The sequence below is a fragment of the Typopeltis vanoorti genome, chromosome 3, assembly GCF_054136105.1.
Source record: "Typopeltis vanoorti isolate ZY-2024b chromosome 3, IOZ_Tvanoo_1.0, whole genome shotgun sequence".
Lineage (NCBI taxonomy): Eukaryota > Metazoa > Arthropoda > Arachnida > Uropygi > Thelyphonidae > Typopeltis > Typopeltis vanoorti.
The window spans coordinates 46,926,398-46,941,733 of NC_143551.1; the positions used below are offsets into that span (position 1 = coordinate 46,926,398).

At 35.0% G+C, this 15,336-nt stretch overlaps 1 protein-coding gene across 1 annotated transcript in view; it reads right to left on the reverse strand.

Moving 5' to 3' along the window:
• The window catches only part of LOC150108102 (atrial natriuretic peptide-converting enzyme-like), a 201,985-nt gene that overhangs the window by 10,509 nt on the left and 176,140 nt on the right, over positions 1-15,336 (reverse strand). Inside the window, exons 7-11 of the mRNA XM_090415588.1 lie at positions 14,579-14,929; positions 8,959-9,066; positions 8,699-8,791; positions 1,677-1,787; positions 984-1,179 (exon numbers count right to left, since the gene is read on the reverse strand). Coding sequence (XP_090271714.1) covers positions 984-1,179; positions 1,677-1,787; positions 8,699-8,791; positions 8,959-9,066; positions 14,579-14,929 — 859 coding nt within the window. The remainder of the gene's footprint in view (positions 1-983; positions 1,180-1,676; positions 1,788-8,698; positions 8,792-8,958; positions 9,067-14,578; positions 14,930-15,336) is intronic.

A 15,336-nucleotide genomic window follows, 5' to 3' on the forward strand; every position in this document is an offset into this window, starting at 1 on the left:
TAGCGTTCTGATGATACTAAGAAATTAGTTATAAATATGTCGATGAATATGTAATCAGCAGATGTGGAGAAAAGAAGCCGGTGGTGTGTGCTTAATTAAAATATGCAAACGCGGCGTAAAGCTGTGGCGTTGCCTCCCAATATCACCAGGAAGACGAGAGGATGTTTAGAAAGAAAACGGACAACAACAAAAGAAATAAAATTAAAAGAAAAAAAAGAAAAAAGCTTCTCTGCTGTAGCCTCATTTGGTGTGGTTGAAAATGAATATAAGAGGTAGTTGGATTCCGGTAAATTTTTGTCGACAGTAATAAATTAGCGGGCGTCTTTAGAAAGGTTAATTAAACATGATAAATTGCTAGACGAGGCGCTACAACGATAAATGCAATCAAAGAAAATTACTTCCTGCGCAACGAAGGTAGGCAGACACTCTACGTATTAGGTAGGCAAATAAAATGACCTCATTTTTGAAGGCGTCGTCAATTGAATGCAATCTTATAGGCCTATAAAAAAACATCCTAAATGATTTACCTTCCCAAGGATAATGTATAGAAAGATAAAAAAAAAAAAAAAAGAGGAATTTTGTCATTATCGATATTGTTGGGAATATATCGGTAAAATTGATACATCATTAGCAAATAGCCATACTTTAAGAATTTAGATAATTTCATTAATTGAGGTTTGCGTCGTTGTTATTGGTGTTGTGGTCATATACAGATATTCGGGGTGCTTTCTGCAATTCCGTTAGGCACTTTATACTTTTATTTGAAGATAATGAATTACTGGTGTCATTAGATATACTTAATTACAAGTGACAGATAATCGGTCAGGTCTGTCAGTTTTACAGTTAATTGCTAGATTCAGCAGTCTGGATAATAGATTGAATTGGTATCTAAGGAATAGAAGTATCAATAGCTTTTGGATTAGCCAAGGATTCTTTAAAAGAATGAAAGAAGAGAAAAAAAAATGGTCATTGAATATACTTACTCAAAGTGAAGAAGAGTACATGTTGATACGGCGAGGCTTTGTAAAATAATGTCTCTTCTGGTAGATGGAAGGGTGTTGTTCACATTGTCTGTACAAACTTTGGACATGGATCCTCTTTCTGTGTATACTAAAAATCCCTCCTTGTAGTAGGCATAAGGTTGGCTTATAAGAGTCGATATGTTTGGTGAAATGGTCACTAGAACGAATTAAAGAAATGTAACATTAGCAAGGCGGATTCTTGGTGATCAAATTTTTATCATGGATGGATGCATAGAATAAAACACTTAGTGGACTTGAGTATTTTCAAATTTATTTAGCCATGCAGGACTACTCCCTGCTGTCTGCGATTCGCCTCACTTTAACGAAATAGCAGTCCTGATCTGATATCTTGTATCTCACCAATGCTGTCTACGAGTATATTTGCAATGCAGTTTTATACGGAGTCAGATATCATCAGTATTAAAATCTGTCACTGCCTATTTTTATGTCTTGTTGTGTATTGTCTACCTGATTTATTATTCTGTTCATTTCTATAGCATTATTAGCCGTATTAACACAAAAAAAGAAAATAAATACTTAGTCCTTAATACATCTAATGAAAAAGAGCGAATAAGAACAACAGACTTGTTGAAGGTCTACTATAATACTATAATACAACAGCTAGTTTATACAATAATTACGACTAATACTTACGGCAGTTTTTTTCGTCCAATCCGCTGAAACAATCAGGCCTTGAATCACACCGTCGTTCAATATCAATACATTCCTTTCCCCCACAGAAGAACTGTCCGGGGTTGCAATAAGCTGAAAACGAGAATAAAAAAATGTAAACAGAGAGACAGTTCAAGTTTTTCAATTCACAGCTCTTATTTCTTGCCACACCGTGGAAAAATTAAATAAGTCAAAAAATCTACAGAAAAGTACCAACATTTAGCTTAACTGAAGTTTACTTTTCAAGGACTAAATGTAGTTTAAATTGTGAGAATGTTAGCTGAGACTTGTACAAGAAACACTCAGATATGCGACACACCACGGTGACCACCTTGTCCTTAATCTAGAATACTCTTCCATGAACCCACCTCAAGTTTCTTTTAAAAAATATATGAATAAAATAGCAAACAGGCATCATATCATATTAGATTAATTTATGGTTGAGAAGACTTCCGAAATATTGATCCTCTTATCGGATAATTTTATGATATTAGCGTCCCATGTAGCTAATCAACAGCTGATAATTGATCTCTACAGACTTTAGATAATGCATGTAGTTAGTGGGGTGCCAAAATATATATTAAAGCTCACCGAGGTGGAAATAAATGTATTTAACACATGATGAAGCTCCAACAGTGATAGTATTTTGCATTTTTTGGAGCTCATTGTTTTACAACTAATGGAAAAATCAACATACATACAGGTGTAAGTAAAAAGATATTAATTCGGATAACTTTACAGGAAAAAAAAAAGATGGCTTCGGTTTAGAAAATTAAAAAAAAAAAGGTATTTTAGACTGTTTTTGTGTCGGTCAATTCTTTCAGATATTGTTTTTAATTTCAGCTTCGCTTAAAAATAATTGAAAAAGCACCTCCAGGCTCGAACACTGTTGTTAGGGATGACGAAGGGGAGCGTTAATAAATTGAGAAAATTTTTCCGGAGCTTCTTCTAAAGATTAATTACTAGCTTGTATTTTTCCACTCGCTCTCTTTCGTTAGATTTATAAAGTACTCAAAGCATCTCTTCTTTGTTCTGTAGCGGTAGTGGTGTTTCAGATGACCGCTTTGTCACCATCTTTTTTTAGTAAGTGACCTGTCCCTTTTACAGTCTTTAATTATACTTTGACAAGAACTAAGTCATTTGTATCACATTTTCCATTCCGAGTGTGGACTTTTACTAACGAGAGAGAGGCCTGTCGTTAGCAGTTTGCCATTCATCGTTTTAGTAAATGGATCATTTGTGTTTAATGGGTAATGATCCGTGTGCATGCAATCACCGAGTAATTATACGAAGGTGTTGCAATCCCAAGAATTCGCTTGTGAAGGTCCCAAAGCTAACTAATAAGAAAATGAAAAGATACTTGGTTCCAATGCTGTGAAGAGAATTCTTATTACAGTTCTTGTTTTGTTTTGTTTTTTCTTTCGTTTTTATTTTATTTCGTTAAATTTTTTTCTATGATTATTCTGCCTTCGCCTACATCAATCTTTTTTTTTACTGCAGTGCACATTAAAATATTAAAATTAATGTGCATTTGTTTCCGTAAAGTACAAAAGTCAACGAAGTCGATTATTATTAATATAAACAAAAGTAAAGAAAACCAAAAGTATTTCATTTTGCCCATTTTTTTCTTTTATTATTATTTTTTTTTATTAAATGAGTAAATGTAAAAAAAAAAAAGCTTTTGGATTATTTCTAATTGAAATTCTCAAATTGTTTTAATGATGCAAAATAACAGAAAATAACGAGTTGTTACACTTCTTTCGAAGGGTTTTACTTTGGTGTTTTTGCTTTTCACCTTCGAAAGTTAATCCTCTTGCTGCCTTAACATTCTTCTGTAAATCTTCAAAAGGTTTGATCCGGTCTGACGACAAAACTGATGACTGCACACATTGTTTACTATCTGTGGGATCGGAAATCAGAGACTGATATTGTTTCCTCATTGACTGTACAAGATACAATAAGCACCGACAACTGAGACGACACGTTTAGATTTGTTTATCTACGTAATAAGTTGATAACTTTGAGATCGTCTGGTATCCTGTACTATTTTTATATGTAAATAGTCTTATCTTCTTAATTTTCCCCCCCCCAATACTCAGCGGTTTGGACAATTTTGAATCAATTCCATTACTACAGAAGGTTATGAATTAGAGACCTTTATGCTGATGTACGTAAAGGTCACTTAACAGACTATACGTCAAATAATTGGTTTACGTGTTCTAGGCAACTATTGAAGAATGCTGTTGGTAAATAATCGCGAATAGTGTTGATCACAATGGAAAAACAAACAAACAAAGGATCTTAGGAGTTCGATAAAGGGCTTATTGTGGGTGCCCGTCTGGCTGGAGCCACGATTTTGAAAACAGCAGAACTGATTGGTTTCTCAAAAGGTGAGATATCAGTGGAGAAATAACCACATCGCTTGTCTAAGAGGCGTAATGACGGTTCAAGTCTCATTCAAAAATAAATAAATAACTCGACTAGACCCTCTGCTCCTTTAACAATCAGCCAAGTCGAGCTAATTTTGTCACGAACTGTCGGGGGATTCTGCCGACAGTTCGTGACAGTTGGTAATTATAACAGTACAAGGATTTATAGAATAAACATGTAATGGTTTCGCTAAACTTTCTTTTATTACGTATTTATTAAGCTTTGGGTATTCTTCAGGGATTGGTAGTATTATCTATATTTAGTATTTTGTTGTTCAACGCATCTTGAGTCATTTCACGCATATCCAGTAATCCATTTTAAACCGTATTTAGTTCTCTGTGATGGCTTCCACCCTTAATAAAGCAAGAAGTTGCTTTTATGTTAAAATGTATTACCATGTTGTAATAACTAATTGAAATGATTTAATAAAAAAAATTCAGAATAATAATAATAAAACTTCCAGAAAAATAATATCATGGTTTTGTATGATAACATAATTCATTTGCCAATTGGCAATTTCACGAGTCCCTTTTCATATCTTGGATATAATCAATCTCCGAGGTATGTTCAGTGGTGATGATAGAGCCCAGTAATGTCGTGAGAACAATCTCATACATACCAGGATACCGCCCCACCATGGGCGTCCACAGAAAATTTTCCACGGGGGGGGGGGGACAAAGCAATATTTTCCAGGAGGGGACAAAGCTTGGAGATAAATAATTACATCAATAAATTTTTATTTAATTATTTAATTTTTTTTTCAAAAGCAGATCCGGGGGGGGGGGGTAGTGCCTCGTTTGCTTCCCTTTGCGGACGCCCATGCGCTCCACCATCACCACCAGCCTGTTTTCGGCCCATCGTGCAGTCTGATTGGCCGGAAATAAGCTGAGTGGTCATAATGCTTTGGATGGGAAGTATAATTTTTACAGCACAAACGTCTACAGCAAATGGAACTTCCGAATTCCTGGTTTGTGTGATGCACAGTTTTGCCATGATTGGACAGTAGGACAATTAAATCATTGCGATATGGAGTAACGAATGCACACTTCAAATGTTATGGCTGTTGGGTATGAAGGCTATTATGAGGTCGTTATGTAACGGCATGTATTGTTCCATCTGTTCAACTGTGGTGGCGATGATGGTGTCACCGTGTGAGGATGCTTCTGCTTTGGAACAGGACTCTGTCATAATTCCAAAAAAAGTACCGCACAGTATTATAACATTCTGGATGGAATTCAGTTTCCTACGCTTTATCAGTTCTATTATCAGTTCAGTGTGTGTGTGATGTGCAATACCCAGCAAGAACTGTGGTTTCGAGAAATAGAGCATTAAGCTTAGACATGCCAATACAAACTCCTGACATGAACCTTACAATAAGGTACCTTATGTAAAAGTCAGAACACCGGGTGAGCTAGAAACCAATATGTCCAACTTCACTACAAGAACGGACTGACATTTGTGGTGTCGGTGAGCCAAATAATGTCAGCTTCCTCTACATTAGAGGGAGGCCAGGAGAGTGGCGTGTAATTGATGATGAGTGTTATTCTTCTACATGAAGTCCCATCCATCATTAGAAGAGATCGAGAAATCAAACCAACTTTTTTTCCTCAGTCTTTATTCTTTTTTTTTTTTTTTTTTTATACTCCTCATTCAATTATATAAATCGCGCTCGAAGAAAACATCTCTTAAAATTTTACACACATTAAAATAATTCATGTATTCATATAAAAAAAAAGGTAATTTCCATAAATAAGGCTATTTGTCGCGAAGAGATTATTATGCTAAGAAATATTGTTTGTCATTAAACGCCTTGTTCATTATTAAACAGCTTTCTTCTCGTAATTTCTTAATGATATTCATGACTAGTAAACTAACTACGTAGCGCGTGTTCTAGTCCTTAATTAAATTAGCTTTAAAAACTGAAATTAAAATGAATTTATTTTTGACTGCTAACCAAAAAAAAAAAAACAAAAAAAAAAAAGAAGAAAAAGAAGAAGATATCTATGTCAATAAAATAATTACAGCGATTTAAACATTAAAGACAGATAATGAGGTGGATAATGTGTAATTTGTTTTTATCTTATTCTATAGAAAAAATATTTCTTTTTCCTCTCAAGTTCCACTCTCCGTATACCAAGAAGTATTTGCTTGTTTATTAAACAATTTATTCTGAAATCGACTCCTTTAATTCTAAAAGATGAATTCGAGTTGCCAAACCATACCAACGAGAAAACTCCAGATTAAATAATTTAAATAATCAGATTGGCAATAATGGAAACCTGGATTTCGTTGTGCAGGATCCTAGAAATCAGTGATCTTATCATACCCTTATATTGCTTCCACTGGTACAAGAACCTGCGAGCCTCATACCGACTTTGTTCTTCATGGCGATTGAAGTTTAAGAAAGAATTTGATCACACAGACAAGCAAAGCTCTCTAAAAATACACTCATGAGCCAAAAGATTATGACCACCCACCTAACAACATGTTGAACCTCCTTTAGCAGAGATAACTGCTTGCATCCGTCTTGACTCCACTAGACTACAGAAGGTATCACAGAACGTAGCGGAGTCGACCAGCCAATGGTACGTTCTACACCATCCTAAAATGTTCGATGGGATTCAAATTAAGAAAAAAATAGGAGGCCAGGAAAGCATGGAATGTTTCTATATGCTCTTCAAACCATGCTTGCATAATGCTAGCCTTGTGACACGGAGAGTTGTCTTGCTAGAAGAATCAAGATCTATTAGGCTGCATGGTGACAACGGAATGAATCTTAAACGAAATAATCCCCAGGTAAGATTTAGAGGTCAAGGTGTGATCAAAGTGAATGACAGAAACCAATGATGTCCATGAAAACAATTTGCATACTTTGATACCGTCACCAACTGCATGTTTCCGGCCAGTCCCATTAATCCTCAAAGTTCCATGTTTAGAACTTTGAGGATTACTCGTATTCTGTATAGTCTGCTGTATAGAAGGGGCAAAAACCTTTATCGGATATAAAATCTACTACTATCTAATGCAGATGTATATGAAAGCTTTGGCATCATGACGGTTGATATGGATTTCAGTGGCAAGGGATTTTTATGAGTTATCGAAATTGTCACACTATAAAAGGTTCTAAGCTACAAATTTGCCAAGAGAGATAAAAGCTTATCTACGCTGCTGTTCTTATGAGAACTAACTTAATTTTGTATTTAAACGTACTTATAAATGTCCCTCGTATCTTATACGATATTCGAACCAGGTCTGTACAAGCAAAATGGCCTTCTCAAAATAACAAATACGATGCCAAGCTGATAAACATATGCTGCGTAATTACCACAGGCTACAGTGATGATTATTCTCTACATGTATATGGTTTATTTATTAGTCACATATATATATTTTTTAACTCCAGCACTGAATTAGTTGGGCTCAGATTGTGGCTCTGGTGTTGATTTTCTGGTTGCTCCAGTTGATCTCTCACAACATAAAAATTACTTTGAACACATTTGGTAGTCATTACGTGCATCGTGGTATAAGTGCGGGGAAATCGAGGCGTTCATGCTATTATCACCAATGGACTTATTGCCTCTCTTAATGGCAGGTCGACAATGATAATAATAATAATAATAATCTTTGGATTATATCCAAATTTGGATACAATCCAAACACAACTTAAAAAATCATCAGCAATTTCCCTACACATCAACCCAAACAAGAAGCCCGTAGGACTCCTATACCATATGTAAAAGGCATCTCGGAATGTCTGTCAAAAATTATGAAGAAATACAAACTCGCCGCTACCTACAGACCAATCAACCAGATCTATAATTTGCTACCTTCTCCAAAAGACAAACTTTCTCCAATGATGAGAGTTTGTCTTCGTATACGCTACCTGGCGTATACGAAGTTCGATGTTCTTGTAAGATGTCCTACTACGGACAAGCAGGAAGATCTATAAGTAAACGCATCTCTGTACATCAAGACCACATCTGTCTTATCAAACCAAAAAAATCTGGAATCGTACAACACGAAATGAAAACCCCAACCATAAGATCCAATGGAAAAACATCCAGCTACTTCATAGATCCTTATTATAAACATGAGCGTTTATATAAAGAAAGTGCTAAAGCCCTACGTCACAGACCCAATTTAAACCGTAATGACTGTCTCACTGTCCCAAAAGTTTGGGAAATTATTATCCTCAATTGTATAAAATAAATTCATCAGATATATTTAAATTTAATTGTAATTCCAGCTGAATTTTTTTAAAGTCCTCAAACACGCTACTGTACGCATAGAGGGATTCCAATGTTAAGCATGCGCACTAACTGTCTCTTTGTATATCATTCCTAGTATTGTTTGTATTAACTGTACTGATGGTGTCTTATGATACTTAAGACAAAATATCTATATATTATTAAAATTTAATTACTGTAGTATACGCGTGTGAATTTTTAGTTGGTTTCACTATATAATGGAATAATAATAACAAGCAGCGAAGAAACTGTATGAGGTAATAATTACATGTTCAAACATAAAGCGAAATAAAGTGTCTCAATATGGGTACTTAATTTACGACTTACCACACATGGTTTCGTCTGAAAAATCACGGCAATCTAACGTACCATCGCAGAGACGCTCCGCCATCCCTCGAGACCGGAGTTCATTACCGCATCCTGTATAATACAATGGTGTATTAGACAATATTTTCATCTAAACTCAACAGTTATTGAATTCTATGTAATTGTTTTCCAGCTGTGTTCAACGTTCAATGATCATGTACAAACTGTGCGACGTTTCGATGGCTAAGTCATTAACTTCATCAACTACAAAATAAACATACCTGGTTTAGGTTTACAGCTTTTGATTCCTGTGTATTTGGGGAAAGTATTGCAGTCAATTTTTTCTGCTACCGTCTTGGGCAAAAGCTTCTTACAGGATTTCCAGAAATCTAAGCGAAATAAAAAGTAAATCAATAAATAACTTGAGATATCTGTTAATACTGAATATCAAAATAATAATTGTTACAATTAATTATAAAAAGTTTTATGAATTCTCTCCGAGTGCTCCGGTTTTTCACCCTTCAGTATAGTTTTATTTTTAATACACAGTTATTGGAAATGCGGACGTGTGTTTGTAATTATGTTGCGTCGCTTAGTCGTGTCTTACACTTGCTAGCGTTTCTTTGCTCTTTGCACAAGGAGGATAATTGCTCGCTAGTCTCATTACGTGTCTAGAATACAAGTTGTGCGCATTTGTCTCCACTGTTGATTAATTAAGCTAATTAGTAAGGAGAACAAGCAGGCTTGAGAAATAGTTAGACCATTCATCGGATGTCCGATTGGTTTCTCTTTAGTGAGCTGTTTACAATTCTAGCTATCGAGCCGAGACATTTAAATAGAAGTTGTAAAACAGCGTAATCTTTCGGCATAAATCGCGTTTATTTTTTATTTATTAATTGCACAATTTTATTTATTCTCAAGTTTTAATGATTATTCATAGTTAACTGTTATTTAATAGTTCTTTTTCTATCATAATTGATGGTCTTTATGACAGTTCGCCTTATATACAAAATATGCTGCAGACGTACAATCTTAAAGAACATTGATGCATTTTGTTATAGATATCCGCACCAAAATATAAACAACATCATTCATTTCTTGATATGTAACTTCAATGCGAGGGTCATAAGGTATCAGCGCAAGATTCCCCATCAACAAATTTCCTCCAAATTAATCTGTTATTTGTCAGGATGCCAATGTGGTCTTCTGAGGTATTGACTTAGATCTCGGTGTTCCTCTAGATTTCTTCGTTGCAATCCTAGTATAAAACATCTTTTCTTGCCTATTCTATAGCCAGACTACTTCAGATTAACTCTACTGATTCTCCAGATTGTTAATAATGTCAATTTTCTTTTTATAACATCTTCATTTTTCAAATGATTTTGCCATGGTTACCATCTGTTCACTCCCTTAATTTTTCTCAGAACTCTCATATACATGTGTGTCTCTTTAATCAACTGCTTTATTTCTAACCTACTTTCAGATTTGTAAATTAAAATTAGTTTCAGCACTATCTCCTGCAAGATTAGAGTACTCGCTAATTTCTTTCTTATTACAGATAATTTAGTTTATTTTATTATCTATTTCCAAATTTAGTTTGCCACTGCAATAAAAATTTGTTTCCCAAATAGTTGAAATGTTTTACCTGTTCTGTACAGTCCTCCTTGGAAACGAAGTTGATGTTTTCCATATTGATGCTTATTTTAGGAGTTTTCTTGTCGTTTTAGTGCAGATTTTCGTATCAAATTCGCGGTAGTTACTCAGTTTATTTAAAGAATCCTATAAAATTGCAGTGGATGTATTTAGAAGCATACTATCATCATCTGCAATAAAGTGCCGAGTTTAATATATCCAATTTTTATATCAGGTTTAATACCAATTTCCTTCACGATGTGGTTCATAAAGAAGATGGACAACAGTGAGTATAGCATGCACCATTATCGTAATCTTGATTTTACATCACATCCTCTTCTTAACTCTCCCCCCATCCTTTCATTTTTAACTGTTGACTTATAACTTAAATACAGTGTGGCCCATAAGTTATGGTATTCAGTAGAAAAGGCCTATCTTTGTGAATCCTAAAATGGAAGCCATTTACTTCATGTGGTTTTTCAAAACTAATAAAATAAATCTGGTGTTAAAAAACTTATTCAGTTACTTTACAAACACGAGCCCTTTCTACGGCATGTTTTCCATGACTTATAGGTCACACTACAGATGATGTATTGTTCTGTATAATATTCCATTTAATCCTATATTTTGATAGTTTTTTCTCTGGACACCTTTTTGTATGCCTTTTCCATATGTACAAAACTCTAACACGAAACTCTTGTTAGAGTTTCGTGTTTTCTCAACTATTTGTCTCAAAGTGAAAATCTTATTCTAACAACTTTTCGTCTGAACTCAACTTATTCTTTGCAAGATTTTTCACAATTTTTCTTATCCTCTTCTTAAGTATGCTAGCATAATTAAAAAAAACAACAACAACTAAATAAGTAAATAAACTCAGGCAAATTGCCCATGTTGTAAAAATGTAGTTGTTCAGTACTACGAATTATTTACTGGGTTTTTTTTTTCAAATTTGTGGAGGAGTATAAATCAAAAAGTCGTTATTATTATTATTATTATTATTAAACATTAATAGTATTATGAATTATAGGTTCTGAATAACAATATTATTCAGAATCTACAAATTCAAAATAATACAATGTAGTTTTAAGTTTTCCAATAGGTGGCGACACTATACTAGAACCTATATGCGACTGCATAAGTGCCTGTTACGGAATTCCAAACGTGGGGTCTGAATTGTTCGTGCCCACGCTAGAAGGACAAAGAAGTATCGCGCGATTTTTGTTATTCCAGTATGTTATTTATCTCAGGAAAAATAGGACAAAACAAAAAATGGAAATATCTGAATGCATAAATGAAACAAGGAAATAACAATCACAAAATAGGTACATTTCGTTAATAGCGCTGACACGATTTGTTATCACAATTGAACTTACATTTAATGACCTACACATAGTGACGTAATGGACTAATGTTATGAGTTTTCTTTTAAACTGGTTTGGTTAAATCAGATCGGGTCATTTTCTCAATTAAAATGTCCTGATTTCTTAATGGCGATCCTTCCAGCTGTACCAGCTGGAAGGATCGCCATTAAGAAATCAGGAAGGATCCACATTTTGTCAATCAACAAAAATGATTCAATTGAAACAAAACGTTTTTGTTGTTATTTTTGTATCTTTTTATAATTCCTGCTTTCTGAAATCGTACTTTTAACTATCCTTAATATAATCTAATTTTATATTAAATGTAAATCTGTACTGGTTAGTAACGGAAAGCAGCTCGGAATAGGCCTAACTATTTTCATGATTACTATTATTACAAGAGCAACAAAACGTTCATTAATCATTTCAGCCACGTGTGCTTACAAATGACAGATTTTTTAATCATTAAAATGAGTTAAATTATAATAAGAATTTTTTTCATATGAAATAGTAGCGCACTCAGGATTTAATTCTGGGGGGGAGGGTGGCGAGTTGAGTAGACGATTTGAGAATACACACTACGTATCGCATACGACCTATGACTGAGTATCTGCAATGATCGCTAATTCATAAGTAGCATAGGAATAGAAGACACGACACAACATAAATAAATAAAAAAAAAGAATTTTATTTAGGAAAAGATTTTTTTGAAAATTTTCTAGTTTTTTTTTTCCTTTTTCTTTGGGGTGGGGACGCCCCCCCCCTCTGGGTGTGCTACTAGTCACCTTACACGCTATGAAGAAATGGGTATAGGAACAGCATAGTTCAGAGCTAACTGCACATACCTTAATAGCCTGTGGACCTCCTTTTCTCCTTATCACAGCTTTCTCCTTTCTACGCCTACTCTCCATACGTTTGCGATAATATGAGTCAGGTATTTTAGAGTATTTTTCTTTCGCAAACTGGTGGAGAATATGCCTAGAAGAAGCAAGGAGAATGTACCATTGTTGGATGCAATGCCTGGCCTGTACCAGTTTCTTCCACAGGCGTTCTGGTCATTTTAAGTCAGGATTTTTTCGGGTGAGTCAAAAGTTTCTACATCCTTTTCCTCAAAACATGTCGCAATACTACCTGAAGTATGACCCGGTGGGGGGGGGGGGATGCGTGTTATTGAAATAGTCATGGATCTGCCTCAATGTAGGAAGTATAACATCATCCAAAAGTGTCAAATATCTCGGTATTCATACTTCCAGGCATACCATCGAAAACTAAGAGTCTCTACTAGGGAAAAACAGCCCTTTACATGTCCTCCACACAAACTTCATATTTGGAATGGCTAGCTCGACTATAAAGAGGTCTTCGCCGGGCATCAGCTACATCTTTACTAGCCTATCCGATAGGTAATAGGATATAGAAGGATTCATCACTATATATCTCAGATTTTCAACGACACCAAATGTAGTATGTGCTGCTGATTGCCACGAATAACGTTTGGCCTATGTTCAGCTACTCTTTCTAGAAACCTAGACTGTGCAGCTCTTCACATAATGTCCCGTCACTGACTTTAACCTCTGTAGATTCTTTGAACTTCTGTTTAATAGTTTTTCCATTGAACTGTCAATATTTCCAATACCTTACGCTATCTTTGTTCGCTTCCGTGTCTTCCCGTGTATTTATTTATTGGCTTAACTGGCACTCTCGCATTTCGGTCTGCTGATAACATTAGCCATAGTTCATTTTGGGTGATTCAGACTCTTACCAATATCACAAAGAATAAATAAGCCATTGAGAGGGCATCTATTTATTATTGTTATTATATTTCCAAATAGTTAGCATATCCACTATCCAACCAAACGCACAGTGACCATCCTGCTTATTGGATGACTGAAGAGGCTTAAAAAAGTTCCTATGCAAAAAAAAAAAAAAAAGAGTAAGTGACGCAGTTTTAGCTCTATCTAACTTTCAAAGAGACTGAGGGGGGAGATGGGGGGAATTCAATCTCCACCGGCAGTCAATTAGAAAAAGCTGGCCCAAGACTATCACTGATTACACATGGCGTCACGTGAAGAGAGGCGACTGACAAGTGCCGCCATCTCGTGGTCCCTAATCCTAATACTGTGTTTACTGTCTGAAAATAGTCAGTCAATTTTCAATTTTCTTGAGTTTACGGGACGAAAAACCTGAGTTTCCGGGGTGGGGGAATCCCTTGCACGTGCCAGAAATCGACTAACTCGGGAACCAATCGAAAAAGGCTTAGTAAAAATCCCTCTAGTCGGCTACTAGAATCAAACTTACGACTCTCTCTCTCTCTTCGGACAATTTAGCGACGTGGAAGGCACATGCCTTCTCCACTGAGCTGCACAAGACTAAAGAAATTAATAACGTTATATAAAATGGTGATTCATAAACCTTTTGAGTCAAAAAATTCTTATTTCGTACGTTCCAGTTTCTTCAAAAATTCATTCGAAACTTATCTGGGTTCTAGGTTGTAACTTTCATAAATCTTCAAGATAATGACGTTAAAAAAAAAGAAAAGAAAAAAAACATGGCACTTTTTAGACGATATGTATATACGCCTTTTGGTCGAGAATAGCCTTTCAGACTTTTACATTTTACGGTTAATTTCAAATGTATCAATTGAGTAGCATTTCTTTAAGAATTTTAATTGTTATTTAGATGAGCGTTGTAAATTTAATTAACAAGTGCAATATTGTGTCAGTTCATTATACCAATCCCAATTACGCCAATGTCACAAATAATGCATCTGCTTAAGATTAATATTTGTTCGACATCATTAATTGCAAGTCTGTTGCACTTAAGAATAATCAGTTCCTTGCAGCTAAAATATTCAAACTGATTCTATGTATAAGAGCTAAGCCCGAAGCGAAATTGTTAAACACATTCTCTATACCTTCACAGAATTCCTTGCATGGCAGAATCAAGCGATCATCCACACACTCGGGTTGGAGTAGCTGGCAGATGAACTCGTGCGCCAAGGAGTAGCACTCGAAGTCGATGATCTGACGATAAGCCACGAGTTCCTTTTGCATATCGGTGGCGTTCCGGTGACCCAGGAGGTTTGGATACGAGGTCAAGTTATAGGGAACGTGTACACAAAAGTTCACTTCGGTAGGCACACACTTACGAGGTACATCTGGGGTTAAGGAGGTAGTAGCGGCTGTACTTAATCCCTCAAGATAACCTGGATATTGTCTTCGGGGAATCCATCGATCACTTGAATCATCTACAGCTGACTTGCGCTCTAGACAAAGGTCAAAAGTAACTCTAATAAACCCCCATCAATAAATCGAATTTATTTATAGTCAGCAATATATATAATTCCATAAATAATTAAATAAATAACTCTAAGAATTTTATAAAATCCAATAGAATTTTATATATAAAATAGCATAGCTTATATAGAATTTTTTATCTTTATTTTTCTATTTAATAACTAGAAAGATCTGTGCACACCACAAATATTTTTATTATCAGGAGTAAGAGATAATTGATCACGTGATGTCGGTGTGATAATTTTCACATCCGATATAGATTTTATTCTAGCGAGTATGCATGCTACAATTTTTTTGCTAGAATTATTATTGAAACGAGTTCTTCCTGACAATGAGATTATGAAACTGAAGCCAGTTTTTTAATTACCTCTTAAAT